General features: G+C 57.9%; 1 protein-coding gene across 9 annotated transcripts in view; it reads left to right on the top strand.

The window, feature by feature from the left end:
• Card11 (caspase recruitment domain family member 11) overlaps positions 1–18,985 on the top strand; it is a 111,849-nt gene extending 92,864 nt beyond the window's left edge. For 7 of the 9 annotated variants that reach the window (XM_013070611.3, XM_021254690.2, XM_021254688.2 and 4 more), the window contains 14 exons: positions 1,229–1,311; positions 2,339–2,439; positions 3,304–3,356; positions 5,101–5,233; positions 5,775–5,976; positions 6,199–6,325; positions 8,302–8,542; positions 8,911–9,007; positions 9,212–9,307; positions 11,093–11,228; positions 12,198–12,377; positions 14,527–14,651; positions 16,117–16,232; positions 17,365–18,985. In XM_013070611.3, the coding sequence (XP_012926065.1) occupies positions 1,229–1,311; positions 2,339–2,439; positions 3,304–3,356; positions 5,101–5,233; positions 5,775–5,976; positions 6,199–6,325; positions 8,302–8,542; positions 8,911–9,007; positions 9,212–9,307; positions 11,093–11,228; positions 12,198–12,377; positions 14,527–14,651; positions 16,117–16,232; positions 17,365–17,782 (2,108 nt within the window). In that variant the 3' untranslated portion in view covers positions 17,783–18,985. Of the gene's footprint in view, positions 1–1,228; positions 1,312–2,338; positions 2,440–3,303; positions 3,357–5,100; positions 5,234–5,774; positions 5,977–6,198; positions 6,326–8,301; positions 8,543–8,910; positions 9,008–9,211; positions 9,308–11,092; positions 11,229–12,197; positions 12,378–14,526; positions 14,652–15,537; positions 15,938–16,116; positions 16,233–17,360 lie in introns of those variants that run through there. The other 2 variants (XM_087196493.1, XM_087196494.1) reach the window with 2 other exon arrangements.
• The last annotated feature ends 270 nt before the right edge of the window (positions 18,986–19,255 follow it).

Here is a 19,255-nt window from a genome sequence, read left to right on the forward strand (position 1 = left end):
TCGTCCATCCTCATCTGTCACTGCCTTTCTCGGCCCATCTCTTCCTCCCAATGCAGCCATCAGCCCAGTGGGGCATCCGGGCTTGGCCTGGGGGGCTCGGGGGGCAGGGGGTCCATCAGGCACCAGTGATCATTGTCATCCAATGGGCCCTAATCTCCGAGGCGCCCCTCTTCGGTCCCTCTCTTTCCACCAAGCCTGCTCCTGGCCCAAGAGCCGAGGTCTGTGCCATCATCCCTGGTGTCTGAGGCTGCTGCTCCATCCACAACCCCAGTTCTCCATGACACACTTCCTCAGAATTCTCCTTTGTCCTTACCGCAAGTCAGAGTGATGCTCAGCCACGGGGGATTTGCAAAGGGAATCGAGCTCCTACTGCCTAGGTGCTACAAGGTTCTAGAAGATGTCCCTGAGCCACAGTGAGGAGGGAACAGTATCAGGGCCACCTGCAGGAGGGGCAGAGAAGGGCTGGGACAGTTAAACTGGCCTGGAAGGGGAGAGTAGGCATCAGTAGAGAGTCCTGGGGAGGACCCCTGATGTACCCGAAGCTTGGGGTTTGGAAAGCTGACCTGCCATCCCAAAGCACAGAGCTCTGGGACTGAAGCCTGGTAAGGCCTTCAGGTGGCTTTGGGTATAAAGAGAGTGAGGAGTCCAGACCTGGGCTTTAGGCAGATCTCCCTGGGCCTGGAGGGTGAAAAGCAGAGCTGTCAGACAAGGCCTGGGACCGGGCACACAGCCTGGGCAGTGCCTGGTAGAGCACAGGGTTGGTGGACATGGAAGGAGGCTTTGCTCAGGAGGTGACAGATTGGCCCCCCTCTGCTGGACTTCATGCTCCACGTGGGCATCATTCTGCCAAAAGTGCCAACCAGGGACCCTGCATGGGGACCACTGAAAAAATTCTCAGAGATAAGTGATAAACAGCCTTAACTGGGGCTGTTCTGGGCCCAGCCCTGGCTGGGGCAGGGATATGTCATAGAATAAGCCCAGTTCCCCCTCGCAGCCACAGCAGGCAGGGAGATAACCAGAGATGCTTGAGGGGTCTCTTCCTCCTCAGACACCAGTGCAGGCCAGGCCGCCCCCAAGAGGAAGGGGCCTTGTTGCCACCTGTGTCAGCAGGAGGCTTGGGGCGCTGACCAGTGACTCTGATTTTCATTTTCCTCCCTTTTCTCTCCTCCCTTGTTTCCGCGTCCAACCCTCCCTGCTCCTTCCCCTTTCCCTGCCCCCATGGGGACAGTCAAGGGCTTCGGAGACGACACCACAGATGCCAGCCCCAGCTCTGCCCGCTCTTTGCCCATCACCAGCTCCTTCTCCAAGATGGTAAGCTGCAGGCTCTGTGCTGCCTGCTCCCCCATGCCAGCCGAGCCTGGGCCCCAGCCGTGACCTCCAGGCCTGGCCACCTCCCTCCCCTCAACAAGCCCAAGCCCACAAGCTAGGCCCCCCTCCCTCTACACCCCGGGCCTTCCTGGTGTTTGTTTAAAGATATCTCAGAGGCCTCACGATGTATTTACACCTTCTTGCCAACTCCTTTCCCAATTTAACACTTGGTGGGAGGAGGAGATGGGCCTCAGAGGGCCTGTAGCGAATTGCACAGGCAGCCCAGAATTCTGCCACAACTTCTCAGCCTGGGCAGCTCCAATAGCCAGGGAGAGTCGTGGGCTGGGCAGGGGGCTACCAACAGCTGCAGGTGCCGTGGCAGCAGAGCCAAGGCTCATGCCCCTCCGCTGACCCAGTGCCCCCCAGTCCTCGGCTCCAGCCACCTGGGCAGACCCAGGCAACATCCAAGCCCCAAACCTGGTGTCACCACCCCCAGCAACCCCAGCCGGGCAGTGGAAAGTACAGGTTTAGAAATTCTAACCCCAGGGAAGCTCCAGGAAGCATGTCAGCTCAGCGTCCCCAGTCAGGCCCTGGGGGAGGCAGAGGTTCTATAATGACCAAGTCCTGTCAGTGACAGTTCTGGGGACCGAACTCCAAGGTGCTGCAGGCCTGGCTCCCCAGGTCACCCTCCTCCAGCAGCCACCCACCCCATACGTCATCGCTTCCAGAGCAGGCACAGCAGGAACACAGGGCCCAGCCAGTGCAGGTCACTAGCCACCCCCATGTCCTCCCCGTGAGCAGATAGGGGAGCAGATGTGCTCCATGCTCAGTGGTTGCCCCAGGCAGAGCGCAAGCCTCCTCTGAAGGTCGCCGCTGCCTAGGACTGGCTTGCAGTGCCCACGATGGCTGCGTTGTGGGCAGGAATGAATCCGAGTTAAATTTAGTTCCACATCTCTAATATTTATGCCCTCGGAGCCTTAGTGCGTACATGCCCGGGCCCTGAATCGCGTCCATGTGTGCCTGTGTGCAGCAGCCCCACCGGAGCCGGAGCAGCATCATGTCAATCACTGCCGAGCCCCCGGGCAACGACTCCATCGTCAGGCGCTGCAAAGAAGACGCGCCACCCCGCAGGTGAACAGCCACCCACCCGCCCATCCTGCCTCCCGCCCAGCACACTCACAGCCCAGCCGCCCTTGTGGCGACCCTGAAGGCGGGGGAGGCACAGGGACCCATTGTGCAGATGAGGCAGCCGAGGATCAGAGCAGGCGAGCAGCTTTTTCCGGGTCATCCACCAGCTATCAAGTGTCCCTTGGCCCTGTGCTGCCCAGAAGTCCATTCTTGGGTCCTGTGGCACCAGAGCTTGGCTTTTTCTACCAGAACCAGAGACCCACAGATGCCCCCACCCTCCTTGCCCCTTAAAACCATCCGCTCGGCAGGGCTGCATCTAGCAATGGTCCATCCAGTCAGGCTGCTGTTTTCCAAGTCAGACAGTGGTGATGGTTTCCGGAAGGGCCAAGAGCGAGGGCTAGTGGAGGGACTGGGTTCGTGGCCTTGTCCTGGAGATCCCATCGAGCCACCCCACAGTTTTCCAGGGCCCACCCCACTCCAGCCGGCATGGGGAGGTGTGGTAGATTCTCGAAGACCTTGAGGTCTATTCGAGAGCCTCCTATGGGCAGTGGGAGGTCACTCCCTCCTGCTCCCTTAGGCTCATCTGAGCACAAATGGGGATCCAGAACTCGGGGAAACAAGGAGCACCTAGGGTCTCTCCTCACCTGCTGGACTACGAGCCTGGGCGGGCCACCCCTCACCCCCTCACGCCCACTGCTGGTCCTGCCTCCTCCTCCTGTGCCTGCCTGTCCCTCAACACCCACTCTGCCCCACATTGCTGCTCCAGACCAAGGCTTCTTGGAAAGCTGGAACATTCCAGAAGCTTCCCGCCCCTTCCCCCTGCACACACACACTCACAAGTGCCCTCTCCTGGCTTGTGTCCTGCAGTGCAGTTGAAGAAGACAATGACAGCTGCGGGTTCGACGCCTTAGAGCTGGACGGTAGGTTCCTTTGGATCTGAGAGGGGTGACAGGTGCCTTGGTGACAGCACGGCCACTGAGGAAACAGCATGCACGTGCGTGGTGGGCCCATGGGGCAGGTGCGGGGTACATTCCAGGCAGGGCTGGAGTGCAAGGTCACGTGAGTCCCCCAGGTCCCCGAGGCCTGTGCGGCTGCTGAGCAAGACCAGAAGAGGATCTGAGCTTTAAAAGGAGCAGTTCTCGTGCATTGGAGCCCAGCACTTCCAGGCACTAAGCCTGCACGCGTGGCCCAGTGTCATCCGATCTCCACGGCTGCTTCCAGCAGTGCTGCTGACTCTCTGGACATGGAGAAATGGGGTCTCAGAGGCCAGAAAGCGCAGCTAGAGAGGGCGGCTGGATGCAGAAGCTCCCGTAAGCAGGGAGCACGTCGAGCTGCCAGCCTGCCTGAGACGAGTAGGGAACACGGGGTCAGAGCCGAGGCGGCAGCAGGCCTCAGTGTGTCCCATCCCTTGGAATTGGAGAGGGAGGAGCAGACACCGGGGACCCAGGCTGTGGGACAGTGCCGCAGTGACCCCGTGGCAGCACTGGCACTGGGGAGATACTGGGGATGGCGATATTCCCTTGGCACCAGGTGGGCCACCCCAAAGCCAGAGCAAGGACCCGTGTTCTCCAGGCCTGAGGGTGCATGTGTAGCCCTGGCCACCCTCCCCTCCCAGCCAGGAAGTCTGCTTCAGCACAGCACACCTCACAGGCCCCTGCTGGGTACCTGGGACACAGACTTCCATCCCCGATTTCTTGCCTGCATGAACACTGTGGTGTCACAGCTGGGAACCCGTGGGGCGGCTGGATGCAGATTCCCAAACCTGGGGAGCATCTGGATGAACCTGAAGGACAAGGGCAACAGGGAACATCGAGATGGCTCTGCCCCTTGGGAGGGTGGCAGCATCCCCAGACCCCTGCAGCTGGCAGCATTAAGCCTGGCTCAGAGCCCTGGGGTGCACCCTGCCAGCCTCTCTATTTTGGACCTCTGCCCCACCCTGCCCCTCACCCTCCGGGCTGCCAGCAGATCAGAGGAAAGATTAGTGGTCCTCCTTAATTGGGGACCATCAGAAGCTATCAAGTGTTAAAGAGAGGTTAGCACCTAATCGAGGCTGCGTAATGAGAAGAATTGAAAGAGTTTTGGTAAGGGGAAACTGGGCAGAGGATCCTGGGCAGCCATCCAAAGTATTCTGCAGTGTCGGGAAAAATTCCCTTTCCAGAGAGCCTTTGTTATCAGGCCTGGGCAGGATTCAGACATCCCTCCACAGATGGCCAACGCTGTGTGGAGGGGATGTCTTCCCTCTCTATGTCTGGTGAGGAGGGACAGGAATGCCAGGCCCATGGTCTCTGCAGCAGTGGGTGGTTGTGAGGCCTTCAGGGGGTCCCAGAATGAAAACCAAGGGTCCTAGTTCAAAGGCAGAGCTAGCAACTGCTAATGGGAGCTCCCTGGGCAAAACCAAGAGGGTATTCTTAAAACCCAGAATCTGTCCATGGTCTTAATCAGAGAGGACTCCTGCAGGGAGGTGGATGTTCTTATTGGTGGGGTGCAGGGGCTCCACCAGCTGCCCCTGGCACTATGGGGGCGCAGCCCTGTGGGGCTCAAAGCCACCCCCAGTGCCTGGCCCTCCTGCCCTTGGGCATTCCCAGCCATCCTTGCAAGGGTATCCCAGGCAGCCCTCGGTGCCCCTGGCCTCTCCAGGTCCTGATGGGCCCCGCTCCTCTGCAGATGACAGTCACGACCGCTACTCCTTCGGCCCTCCCTCCATCCACTCCTCCTCCTCCTCCCACCAGTCAGAGAGCCTGGACGCCTACGACCTGGAGCAGGTCAACCTCATGTTCCGGAAGTTCTCTCTGGAAAGGTACAGGAGGTTCAGCCTGTCACCTCCTTGCTCCCCCACAGAGAGGGACCTCTGTATCACCCCATTCCCCAGAGTCCTGGAATCCTAGAGTCCCCCTTGCTGCCATCAGACCCTCTGATTGTCCTGGGGAAGAAACCGAGGTTGCAGAGGCAGGGCTTGCCCAGGGCCACCAGTGTGGCAGAGCCCAAGAAGCAAGACTCCTGCCAGATAGGCCCAGTGGGCAGTGGTTGCACAGCATCCCGGGTGTAGCAAGGATGGGATGGAGCAGTGGCCAGCTCAGGTGCTGGTGGCATCTTCTGTGGCTACTGTGGGCTGTGAGAGCAGCTCAGCTCCAGGTCTATTTACTGCAGCATGGGGGTGGCTGTCCCCCGATGTGCTCAGTCAAGGGGCTGAGACAGTGACTCACTTGGAGCCAGGAGGCCCCAGTGTCTGGGGAATTTGGGCAGCTGTGTCACTGCAGCCCCTCCCAGCTCTGCAGTGTGTCCAGGCATTCTAACCCTAACCCCTCTGCTGCCTGACCACCACTTTGTTTCCCATCTAGGCCCTTCCGGCCCTCGGTCACCTCTGTGGGGCAGGTGCGGGGTCCGGGGCCATCAGTGCAGCACGCAACAGTCAACGGTGATGGCCTGTTCACTCAGCTCACTCTGCTGGGGGGCAACGCACGAGGAAGCTTCGTCCACGTGGTCAAGCAGGGCTCGCTGGCCGAGAAGGCAGGACTCCGTGAGGGCCACCAGCTGCTGCTGGTGAGGGCTGGGTGCCTGGGTGCCATGTGCTCTGTGTGCCCTGCTGGTGGAGGGGACCCTGGGCCTCGAACTACACCAGGAGGAGGGATTGGAGGGAGGGTGGCCAGGCATCAGTACCTCCAGGCCCTTCTCTCCCCTTCAGTGGGGGAAAGGGTGCTCCTGTTTCTGGGGTGGAGCAGCTGGGCCAATGGTGAGAACCCACGCAGGTCTTTTGCTGTCCAGCTGGAAGGCTGCATCAGAGGGGAGAGGCAGAGTGTCCCCTTGGACACGTGCACGAAGGAAGAGGCCCGCTGGACCATCCAGAGGTGCAGTGGCCCTGTCACCTTGCACTACAAGGCTAACCACGAAGGTGAGCCTGGGAGGACCACTTCACACTGGGGATGGCCTGCACCTGGGCAGGGACCTCACCACCCAGCACCCACACCTCCTATTCTGTTCAGCAGAGAACTAGCTGTCCCCGCACCATCAGGGGACCCAAGGGAGCAGGTCTAGGGGAGCAGGCAGGTGACCAGGAGCAGCTGGTCTGTCTCAACCTGGCCATGTCCACACCCAGCTGTCCAGGATGCCTCAGGATGCTCACCAGGCACAGCCCAGCCCACCTTTCTCCCTGCTGGGGTGAAGTGAGCATCCTCTTGGGCTTCCTGGCCTTTTGCAGGCAGCAGCTGGGCCTCAGCCTCCCTTCTCGTCAGGCCCTGGAAGGTTTTAGCCTTGGCTCCTCTTGCCCTGCCACAACTCCCACCCCGTGCACACGGAGCTTTGTTTCCATTTCCCGAAGTCTGAGTCCTCATTCTCACCTCTGCTTTTTCCTGCATGATTATTTCTGCAGCTGGGTCTTATTTTTAACCTCGGGACTCATGAATGTTTCAGCAGAACATAAATAGCTTCTCCAGCGGCTCACACCGTTCCCAGCAGTGCCCTGCAGTGAGGCTGACAGTGGTGCCTTCCCCAAACACGGGCAGGTCGGCCCTACACGTAGGACAGGTGCCCCCACTCCTACAGCCTGGCGTGTTAGGCCCACACAAAACTCTGGGTGGGGTCCTGACCGCTGGCCAGCAGGGCCACAGAAGCAGTGTGACGAGCGACCCCAGAAGTGGGCAGCAGCGAGCCCTGCGGTCCGGACTTCTGGGGCAAGTTAACTTGTCCAGGGTGCAGGGAGCTCAGGGAGCACGTGGCTTGGGTCTGGCAATAGGGCACAGCCAGGCTGCCACAGAAGGACCCATGGGGAAGCCTGTTTCCCCACACAGCCCCAAGGAACACTGACTCAGTGGTGGAAATGTCCCTGCACATTTCTGTGTTGTGCACATTTGAGGAGCTACTTGGGGCTGAGCAGAACTGCTTTAGCTTCTGCTGTCATATGCAGCCCTCTGCATGTGGGGCTGATTTAGGGACTTATGTCATGAGCATTCACTCAGAACTTGCTGTATTTATTATAGTCATAGTCCGGGCCTTCCTTCCTTCCAATGTATTTGCCAAAATCTACTCAAAAGGAAAGTGACATTTAAGTAAGGTTAAAACCACACGTTAGATCTTACTAATTTAGAAAGCCATTTGGCAGTATATACCGAATCTAAATGTATAGATAATCCAAACCCATGACCTGGTAATTCTACTTCTGTGTATGTATCCAAGAGAAATGCATATGTGTGTATGTCTGCCAGAAGTAATGTAGAAGAAAAACTCAGCAGAGTTATTCAGAATAGCCCCAAACTTCCCCCAAAGTCCAAGTATGTACACAAGAGAATGGATACCTGCACACAAGTGGAGTGCTATGCAGCAATGAAAAGGACCACAGTACTGCTACGTGGCAGCCTTTTAAATGTATCTCACAGGGGTAACGTGGAATAGTAGCCACCAGAAGGGAGAGAGCCTGTACTGTTTGGCTCCATGTCTGTGCAGTGAGCTGCAGCTTAGCTTGGGGAATAGTGGTCAGGATGAAAGTCACCCCTGGGAAGTGTTGACAGAGCAGGTTCTGGGAGGAGACTACCCACACACATGCATTTGAGAAAATTTAAGAATTTATGCAGTTTACTGTTATATAAGTTATGTGTTGATGGAAAAACGGAGAATGAAAAGCAAATGTGTGTCCCCATGGTGAGGAAGGTATGGCAGTTGCGGCAGAAATGCTCATGCAGGTGATCATTGCAACTTGACACATTCAGCTCTGAGCTTCCTGGCAGCAGAGACAAAAAGGGAAACCCATGAATGACATCATCAGGCAGGAATGCCTGCCCCAACCCCCGGCTTTGTGGGGAATGGACCAAGAAGGCCCCTCAGCTAAGGTTGGTGTCCCATCAACATGCCCTGTTCGGACTGTTGCCTGCCCAGGGTACCAGAAGCTGCTCAGGGACATGGCAGAGGGCCTGATCACATCGGGAGACTCCTTCTACATCCGCCTGAATCTGAACATCTCCAGCCAGCTGGATGCCTGCTCCATGTCCCTGAAGTGTGACGACATTGTGCACGTCCGTGACACCATGTACCAGGACAGGCACGAGTGGCTGTGTGCAAGGGTCGACCCCTTCACGGACCATGACCTGGACATGGGCACTATACCCAGCTACAGCCGGTGAGGCCAGGGCCTGGCGGGGCACCATGGAGTCAGGGGCTGGTGGTGCTATGAGCACACACCTCTGCCTCCTGGGCCATGAAGTCCCAGTTCCTCCTTTTTCAGGAAACCTTCCTGCCTCCCAGGATGGAAAGCATCTCTAAGACCTTAGCTGTGCTTCCGAATGGTGATAGCCCCAAGGCCAGCCCTGAGAATCTGGCCAGATTCCAGCATAGGAGCCCCAACTGGGGACAGGAGCCCTTTGCCCTGACCCCATCCTGAGCCAGGGCCCCCCAGAGGCAAAAGCCCATGCTGTCCCAGTTCCTCAGGCTGAGCGCTCCCTGGCTGTAGCTCTGTCCCAGCCTGGATGCCTCCCTCTTGCTCCCCAGGGCCCAGCAGCTGCTGCTGGTCAAGCTGCAGCGCCTGATGCACCGGGGTAACCGGGAGGAGGCAGACACGGTGCACCACACCCTGCGGGGGCTCCGGGTGAGTCTGCAACACCACAGGGAAAGCCACCTCTGGAGCATGGCTCCTGGCTGCCCCCACTCCTGCTGGAACAGGTTGCCCAGCACTCAGCAGAGGGAACCTGGGGGTGTCCTCTGCTTCTCTAGCAGCATTCTTGTGCCCATGGATCCAGCCGGGCCCCAGCTGGGCCCCACTGCTCCTGACCTACTGATAAACTCATTCCAGAACACCCTGCAGCCTGAAGAGCCGCTTTCAACAAGCGACCCCCGGGTCAGCCCACGCCTCTCCAGAGCAAGTTTCCTCTTCGGCCAGCTCCTCCAGGTAAGAAAAGGCTGCGCCAAAATAGCAGTGCTCTCTGTGCACAGCCCACTCGCAGCTCTCTTGTGCCTCCTGTCTCTTCATCCCGTTTCCCAGTGTCAGCTCAAGAAATGGTCTGTGCTCCTATTGGAAGCAAACGACACTTTCAGAAAAGATTTGAGAAAACATATGTCCAAAAGGAGCTCAGACAACTTGGTTGTGAAAATATTAACAGAAAAATCCGAAATGGCATGTCAGGAAGAGAAAACAAACATTCCAAATATCTAGGCCAGGTTAGTTCCTCAGATAGAGCTTTATCTCAGTATCCTGGCAGCCAGGGAGAAAAGGGAAACCAAACAGGTTCTTAAATCTTCATCTGTCTATGGAAACATTTTAGCTCTTCGGGACCAGAAAAAGATTTTTCCCTTGTACTTAACCTTAAAAAAAAACCTTTTTGGCTGGGAATTTAGCTCAGTGGTTTCACCACCTGCTGTGCAAGCTCAAGAACCCGAGTTCGATCCCCGGTACGAAAAAAACAAAAACCTTTTTGCTTGGATTTATATAAGCAACATTAACTAGCATATCATGTGATATCTTCAGAAGTTACTTCATATAAAAGAAGCATCTGTGGTTACACCACCTGCCTTGCTAGCTCAAGGACCCAAGTTCAATCCCCGGTACCAAAAAGAAAAAAAAAAAAATTAGAGGCCGAGGATTTAGCTCAGTGGTTCCACCACCTGTCCAGCAAGTGCAAGGACAAGAGTTCGATCCCCAGTACCAAAAAAAAAAAAAGAAGAAGAAGCATCCTTATATGACAGAGGACAAGCACAGGGGGTGATGGGAAAACAGAGCCCATGAGCATGTTCCTAAGTGGGTGCTGCGCCAAGCAGACCCCAGTGGAGAGATTGTGGAACTCCGAGGCTTCAGCTTGATGCTGGGGCAGAGGTGATCAGAAAGGGTTAGCAGTGTGACCCCAGGACCCGGGTGGACGCAGGCAGGTGGGCTGGAGCCTGGCAAGGTCAGAGGTCTTCTGAGAGGCAGCCGTCTAAGGTGGCACACCGTTGTGCGCACAGGTCACACAGGAGCTGAAGCCTTGAGGGCCTTGTCCTAAGGCACACAGCCAGCCCCCAGAATCTGCCTCCCTGTGGCTGGGAGGGCAAAGCAGGAAGCTGGGTCTGTGCCCCTCACCAGGCCTTCACAGGCTGCAGGAGGCAGCAGTGTTCCCCGGATGAGTGGAGGGTGGAGGAGCATGGTGCTGGGGAGACAGCTCCCCACAGGCCCAGTGCGGGGGGCCCAGCCACAGTGTCTCACCAGCGGGAGTGAGTCAGTGCAGTCGCCACCGAGCTCACCCAGAGGCCCAAGGGAAGGTGGGTGGGTGACACAGGGAGCTGGGTGAGGGACAGTGGTCTCTCTCCATCTGCTCACTACTGATGGCCACTGTCCAGGAGCTGAAGGACTCCAGCCACCTCTGAGTGTCACTGGGGGTTGAACCCAGGGCCTCTGCACTGGACTACATCCCTAACCCTTTATTTTTAATTTTGAGACAAGGTCTTGCTAAGTCACTAAATTGTCCAGGCTAACCTCAAACTTGTGATCCTCCTGCTTCAGCCTCCCAGAGTGCTGGCCTAACAGACCTGTGCCACCACACTCTGGTGTCCCCTGTTCATACAGGGAGGGGACTGCCCCAGCCCCAGGGCGGAGGTGGGATCGGAACAAGGTCCAAGTTTGTCCAACTGAAGCAGCTCCATGTGGCCGGAAGCGAGAGCAGGGAGAGCAGCCTCCCACCCACTGTGCCTTCTGTCCTCACAGTTCGTCAGCAGGTCGGAGAACAAGTACAAGCGCATGAACAGCAGCGAGCGGGTCCGAGTCATCTCTGGGAGCCCTCTGGGCAGCCTGGCCCGTGCCTCTCTGGATGCCACCAGGCTCTCGGCCGAGAAGCAGGAAGGTGTGTGGTGACCCCTCACCCCACTTAGAGGCGCGTCCATCCCCACAGGCGTGAAGTCTGCCGCTTGGTGACCGACATGAGTCGCAGTCACCTGGAGTCCAGATGCCCCGTTACTCAGAGCTGCCCTCTGAGCAGTGTTTATGTATTGGTCTTTCTCCCCACGAGCACCTTTTGCCACTTCTCCTTCGGGTGAGCCCAGCTGCTGACAAGCTAGCCCTGCCTGCCCTCTCAGCCAAGCCCACTCAAGGGCAAGGAGACCAAAGCCCCACCACTGGTTGTGAGCACCAGGCCAGGGGGCAAAAAAGGGACAGGCTGCTGACCTCTGGCCAGTGACCCTGGGGCTGCCAGCTGGCTTTAACAGATCCCGCCTGGGGGCTCCTCCGTGCTCTGCCCAGGCGAGCCACAGAGGCCTGGAAAAGGCGGAGCCAAGGCCATGTGCTCACCCTGCCACAAGCCCAGAAGCTTCCCAAAGCCCTGAGAGCCACCAGGCTTTCCCAGGCGGCCCTGCTGTCCTGCCACCTGATCATCTCACGCTGTACTTTGCTCTCCTGTGGTCACCTTCCCTCTGCCTGGACCACCCTGCCCTGGCAACCTCTCCTTCAGAGACTCACCAGGGCTAATTTATGTCCTCCACCCCCTGTGTGCCTCCCACACAGGCAGACAGGACCCCCAGAATATCCCTGGGTGCTAGGGACAGAACCTCAGGCTCCCAGGCCTGCAGTGGCCTCCAAGAGCCTGCCCTGAGGCTGGCCATGCGGTCTCAGGTCTCAGGTCTGTCATCCCAGCACTCTGAGGGGCTGAAGCAGGAGGATCGCACGGCCAAGCCCAACTTGGACAACTCAGACCCTGTCTCATGTAGCACAGCCTGAAGGCCCCGGGTTCACCCCTCAGTACCAAAAGAAAAAGAGCAGCCCTGAGGGCATCCGGGGTCCAGGGGCCCAGGCCTGACCGCAGCTCCCTTTCGCCCAGAGCTGGACCCTGAGAGTGAGCTCAGCAGGAACCTCAGCCTGACCCCCTACAGCCTGGTGCGTGCCTTCCACTGCGAGCGCCGCCGGCCGGTGCTCTTCACACCCACTGTGCTGACCAAGACGCTGGTGCAGAAGCTGCTGAACTCGGGTGGCGCCATGGAGCTCACACTCTGCAAGTCAGGTGACCACAGGCTGCGCAGGGCAGGTGGGGGAGCCGTCCACAGTGCGACTTCTCCCACCTTGCCCGTCGATCCTCTCCCCTTGCTCCCGCCAGAGCGCACACAGAGGGAGTCTTCCCTCTGTCCCCACACTGTCCCCCGTGCATGTGCAGCGGCCCAGGGAGCAGGGAACCCCCTTCTGACATGGTGGGTGACAGGGCAGAGGTGTCCAGGAGCTCAGTCCCCTGCAGGTGCAGTGTGCGCAGCCAGCCTGCCCGTCACTCTGAGCCTCTGTGTCCCTGGCATGCCAAGGGTGGTGACACCCACTGCCAGCACTGTGCTCCCATCCCGGCTGCCATCAGAGTCCCCACCTGTATTTAAATGTACAAGTGGAAGCAGGCATGGTGGCCCATGCCTGTAATCCCTGCACTCCAGGAACTGAGGCACAGGGATCGAAAGTTCAAGCCCAGCCTGGGCAATTTAGTAGCTTAGCAAGACCCTGTCTCGAAATAAAAAATAAGCCGGGTATGGGAGTGCATGCCTGTAATTCCAGCACTCAGGTGGCTGAGGCAGGATGATTGCCATGAGTTCAAGGCCAGCCTGAACTACATAGTGAGATCCTGACTCAAAAAAAACCTAGTTTATTAATTTTTAAAGGGCCAGGGATGTAGCTCAATGTGAAAGCCTTGGGTTCAAGTCCCAGTAGCACAAAAAGTAAATAAATAAAATTTTTTAAAGCACCAATGTCCAGGCCCACCTGGGACCAATTAAACATTACATGTCCAAGATCTTTTTAAATCATAGGAAATGGATATAGCACAGACTCTACTGTCCTGACTACATCTAAGTGGACCACTGTCAGCTAGACTGAAATGCCACACCCTAAATGATCACCACTCCAGCCCAGAGAACCTCCCTCCACCTGTGTCCACACTTGGGCATACTGCACCCTCCTCCGCTGAGGCCCAGAGAGGGTGAAACAGGATGCTCAGGGTCACCCAGCAAGGGAGCAAGGCCTCTAGTGGGCACCTCCTCCTCCAGGGAGCCCGCCTGCACCCTCTGCCCCCCACACAGTAGCCACCACTGCACTCACTAAACTGTTGCCTCGTTGTCTGTGACCCACATTTTTCTCCCTAGCTACATCATTGCTTCTTTGAATAGATGAGCTGTGCTTTTATCGTATTTTTATTCCTAATACCTGACCTTTAGCAGTGTTGGGTGGGAAGGTGAGTGGGTGAGTGGGTGGATGGTGGATGGATGAATGATGGATAGGGGGATGGACGAAAAGTGGGTAGGTGAGTGGGTGGACAGATGCACGGATGGAGAGAGTAGATGGATAGATGGTGGGCGGATGGATGGATGGATGGATGGACGGATGCACAGATGCACGGATGGAGAGAGTAGATGGATAGATGGTGGGCGGATGGATGGATGGATGGATGGACGGATGCACAGATGCACGGATGGAGAGAGTAGATGGATAGATGGTGGGCGGATGGATGGATGGATGGATGGACAGATGCACAGATGCACGGATGGAGAGAGTAGATGGATAGATGGTGGGCAGATGGATGGATGGATGGATGGACGGATGCACAGATGCACGGATGGAGAGAGTAGATGGATAGATGGTGGGCGGATGGATGGATGGATGGATGGACGGATGCACAGATGCACGGATGGAGAGAGTAGATGGATAGATGGTGGGCAGATGGATGGATGGATGGATGGACGGATGCACAGATGCACGGATGGAGAGAGTAGATGGATAGATGGTGGGCGGATGGATGGATGGATGGATGGACGGATGCACAGATGCATGGATGCGTGAGCAGATGATGGGTGAATGGATCAATGGCTGAGCTTCGTTGTGGTTGGCAGCTAGTGAAGAGTGTGCCCTGTAGTGCCTGAACTACTACTGTGTTGACCCTACTGAGCCTCCAGACCCTGAACACTGCCTAAACACCTCTCTGGTCTGCCACAGGGAACGTGAACTGTGACCTTGGCCTTGCCCTGAAGGAGCTCTGCAGTCTAGTGGAAGGGATGAGATACAGCTAACTGTGACTGGACCAGACATCCAGTCTGTGGCACCAGGAGGGGGGCAGGCAGGGCCTGGAGGGGACCACCCCCCAGACCACCCGTGCCACCCTCGAGACTGGCTTCTCTCTACAGATACTGTCACAAGAGAAGAGTTCCTCAAAAAGCAGAAGACAGAGACCATCATCTACTCCCGAGAGAAGAACCCCAACACTTTTGAGTGCATTGTTCCTGCCAACATCGAAGCTGTGGCAGCCAAGGTGAGGGGCTAGGCAGGCCTGCGACACGGCCGGCGACCCACCCAAGACCCCTGGGCTGGGGGAAGGCAGATAAAGAGGTGCTCCCAGCTCCCCTTGGCGAGGCTTCCGCCACCCCTGCCTCTATCACCTCCTTCACCCCGGTCCTCAGGACTTGTATCTCGGAGCTGCCTTCTGTTGGTGGTGGTGCCCTGGTGCTGGGTGCTGGATCTCCTGTTCAGGGGCGTGTATGTGTCTGGTTGTGACAGAAAGAGCAGGCGAGTCAGGGTGAGAGGTGGGCTGGTGTCCACCCCAGGATGGGAAAAAGAGCACAGGGGTGGCTGGTGGCTGAGCAGAGGAGAGCCCGGGAGCCATTCAGAGCCCCCAGTGTGACGCGCGCACGTCTTCCTCCTCGACCAAAAGCTCTCAGTCTGCAGCCGTGGAGGGCCGGACAACACCCTGAGGCAACAGAGGCCCGGGGGCAGGTGCCCCGCTGGGCCCCCCACTTCCCATCCAGCTGCAGTGGCCTCACCCTGCCCCTCAGTGACACGGACTCTGACACGGAGTAGGGCAGAGGCCCAGCTGCCCACAGGCCTGGAGCAGTCGGCTGACTTTTTCTTTCTGTCCGGGCCAGAGCGCTCTAAGAAATTCTGACAGCCCAGTGGAGAGAAAATGAGCGGGAGGGCTGGAGCTGAGTTGGCTTCAGCAGGAGAGCCAAGGGGTCGGTGCCGCTCAAGTCAGGCCAGTGAGGGGCAGCGAGTAGAAGGCGCCCAGGGCCCTCCCGCCATCCAGCTGTTCCAGTGTGCCCAGGGGAGTCACAGAGCTGCACACTGGGACACGCTCCATGCTCAGGATGCGAGTGTGGTCAAGATGCCAAGTCTGGTGTTTCTGCCTCTTTTTTTTTTTTCAGTACTGGGCATCAAACCAAGGGTCTTCACACTGAAGACCCTGCATCCCACCGCACTTTCTGTTGTTGTTGAATTTTAAGAGAAGATCCCGCTAAGGCACCCGGGCTGGGACTGAGCGTGTGATCCTCCCGCCTCAGCCTCCCAGGGTGCTGGGATGACAGGCGAGCACCACCACGCCCGCCTTGCTTTCTTTAAAGTGATGCCTTCTGTGGGTTGTCCTTCCTCAGAAATGAGGAGCTCATGGTTGAGACCCCTGAAGGGCCTCCCAGGACCTCCAAGCTGCCGCCTCACCCTGGCAGTGTTCTCAGCACTCTCGCCTGGCCCCAGAGTGCCCTCGAGGCCGGCAGGTAGGCAGGCGTCCCTGGCATCAGTCCCTCCCCAGCCCAGCCTCGGTGCAGCTGTGTGCTGCAGGCCATGGGAAGCGTCGGGTGTGCAGGCCCTGGTCCTGTACTGGTCAGGCGGGGGCCCGTGGGGCTCTTGTCTCTGGAGCCTGTCCTTGCCTACAGGCTGGGCGCAGCTCCCGCACAGACGGGGAGGCCGGGCGGGGGACACTGCTGACCTCTCTGTCGCACACCCCTCAGAACAAGCACTGCCTGCTGGAGGCCGGGATGGGCTGTGTGCGCGACCTGATCAAGTGCGGGATCTACCCCATCGTGCTCTTCGTGCGCGTGTGTGAGAAGAACATCAAGCGCTTCAGGTGGGAACGGGGCCCGGCCTCCTCCAGCCCAAGCCCAAGCCCAGGCCTGCCAACCCCACTCGTCCCTCAGGTGTCCTCACCAGGAGGGGACCCCGGTCTCGGGCAGATGAGCCCTGGTGCTGACGTGGCTCCCGCGTGAGGGACACATCGCATGGGCCCAGGTGCCAGAAGGGCCTGAGGCGAGGGCGGGAGGATGAGCTGAGCAGACCCTTCCTTCCCTCGGGTGAAAGCAGCCCCAAGGAGGCCAGGGTCTGGCAGTGGTGAAAGGAGGCAGGAGCAGCCCACTGCTCCTCCCTGGGGAGGGCACACCTGGCAGGGACAAGGACAAATTCTGGCTCTGGGCCCCATCCACGGTTGAGCCATAGGCGTTGATACATGGTCAGCTGTGGGGCTGGGCATAGGGGTGGCACAGAGGCTCTGGGCCTGAGCCCCAGGGACAGACGGGCCCTTGACCATCATCACGGTGGGTCCCCCCTCCCTGTGCAGTGCAGAGTAAGTGGCATTACCCACTGCGCACACGGGGCGCTGGGACTCCAAGGTCAGGGCTGCTTTCTCCTGGACAACGCCTGTGCAGCCCCTGGTAGTGCCAGGCACTGGGGAATCCATCAGTGAGCACAGGTGACGAGACTCCCCATAAGTGCCGGCAAGGACCCCTCGAACTGCGGGTAGAACACAAAATGGTGTGAAATGGTGCACAGCCAGCCTAGTACACACCTGTAACCCCACCTCTCGGGAGGCTGAGGCTGGAGGATATCAAGTTGAAGCCCAGCCCGGGCAAATTAGCAGATTAGTAAGACCCCGTCTCAAAATAAAAAATAAAGAAGGGCTGGGGATGTAGCTCAGTGCACAGGCTCTGGGTTCAAGTGTCAGTATTGTCCCTACAAAGGCACAGTGTTCAGGGTTTTAGGAGGCAGTGGGACCAGGGGAGACAGAGCCAGCAGCACACGGTAGCACTCAGTGAGGTGCCTGGTGGCCCAGGAAAGACTCTGCACCACAGTGGCCAGGAGCGGGACCACTTCCCAAGGCTCTTCCGGGTGGGCACAACATCTGCAATCTTGGGGCTGCTTCTGTCCCCCACCGTGGGGTCCAGCCCCGGTGCCTGCCCACAGCCGCGTGTGTTGCTGCCAGGAAGCTGCTGCCTCGGCCCGAGACAGAGGAGGAGTTCCTGCGTGCCTGCCGCCTGCGGGAGAAGGAGCTGGAGGCACTGCCCTGCCTGTACTCCACAGTGGAGGCCGAGGCCTGGAGCAGTGTCGAGGAGCTGCTGCGTGTCCTCAAAGACAGGATCTGCGAGGAGCAGCGCAAGACCATCTGGGTGGACGAGGACCAGCTGTGAGCCCCGGGGCCTAGCAGTGAGCAAAGAGCCACGCGGCAGGGCTCTGCGCCGCCGTGAGAGAGCCCCCTCCGGGAAGCCAGGTGGATGCACAAGGGCCCCGACTCCGGGCAGGAGCAGGGCTAGTGGCTGCCCGGCCAGTGCGCAGAGATGGCGAGCAGAGGCCATGGAGCCCGAGCCCCACGGCCGGCTGGCTCCTCACAGTCCAAGCAGCAGCTGAATGTAACATGTGGGATGCCTGTGCCACCAGCGTGGCAGGGCCCTGGGGACCCACAGTGAGGCACCCTGGACAGGACAGGCCTGTGGGAAGGGGACAGGCGCTGTGCTGGTTCCCTCACATCACATGTCTCCACGTCTCTAATCTCCATTTCATCATTTGCACTTCCACCGTTTGCAGAGGTTTAGCTCTCACCGGCTTCCTAAGCTGTCCACCGCTGAGCTGAGGCTCGGAAGCGGCACGAGGCAAGGACAGGGCAATGCCTGGGTCTGCACCCTCTGACCTGGTGCATCCTGACCTGAAAAGAAGTGTAGTCACCTGGGGCAGGCTGTCCCTGCACTGTGTGAGACCCTGCACCCCAGCTGCGGCCCCAGCCCTGAGGCCAGATGCCCTCAGCACTCCCTACATGGTATTGTTTATTTTCAGTACTGGGAATCAAACCCAGGGCCTTTGCACTGAGCTGTATTCCCAACCCTTTTTATTTTTTATTTTGAGACAGGGTCTTGCTAAGTCACTAAGTTCCCCAGGCTAGGCTTGAACTTGCAGTCCTCCTGCCTCAGCCTCCCTGAGTGCTGGGATCACAGGCCTATGGCACCATGCCCAGCTCCCCACATGGTGTTGTCTCTGTCCTCTGCCTTCATTGTCCCTACCACACAGTCCTCTAGCACGCTTATTTCCCTTGCCTGGGACCAGGGCAGGTAGCAAAGACCTGCTGTTCTTCTCCTAGCCAGCTTGAGGCAAACTTGCCAACTATGACCAGATTGGGCCCAGCCAAATCAGGCCAGGCCCACCCCAGCAGAGCACCACCCCATGTGTTCAGGAAGGTGGTAGAACTGTGGGAGCAGCTGTGAGCTGACACTGCCTTCCTTTCCACAGAAACCTGATTTTACCCTGAACATCCATGTATACAGCTAAATGACCATATGTCCCAGACTCCCTTGCAGCTAGAGCTAGTTAAGGAAAGGAAAGCCTTCAAAGAAAAAAAACAGACAGGGCTTCCCTTCCTTTTTCGGCCTGGGGTGCAGCATGATGGCTGGAGCTGTAACAGTCAAATAGGAGTCGGAATTTTGAGGTGACTGTGCAGATGGAAATCCCTGAGCAGAAGATGATGGGAGTGGAAAGAGCCAGAGTCACTGCTGACGTTTGGGAGCTGGGACTGCTGCTTGGTTTCTTTTACATGAGGCAGAAATAAATATTTATCTTGTGTTAAGTGTCTAGTTCAGCTCTCTAAAACTTGTAGCCTAGAAGAATTCCTAACAGAAGCAGGAAAACCCTTTTCTTTCTAGTTTCAAATACCAAGGCTTGGTCCTCCACTAGGTTTTTGCCACATTATCAAGGTGTGAATTGTTACACATTTTTTTGTTTTGTTTTGGTTTTGGTTTTGGTACCAGGGCTTGAACTCGGGATCTTGTGCTTGCGAGGCCAGCACCGGAACCACTGAGCTAAATCCCCAGCCCAAGGTATGAATTGTTAACA

Source organism: Heterocephalus glaber, unplaced genomic scaffold, assembly GCF_053883595.1.
Source record: "Heterocephalus glaber isolate CG9 unplaced genomic scaffold, H.glaber_assembly_v1.0 deba00001610, whole genome shotgun sequence".
Classification (NCBI taxonomy): Eukaryota; Metazoa; Chordata; class Mammalia; order Rodentia; family Bathyergidae; genus Heterocephalus; species Heterocephalus glaber.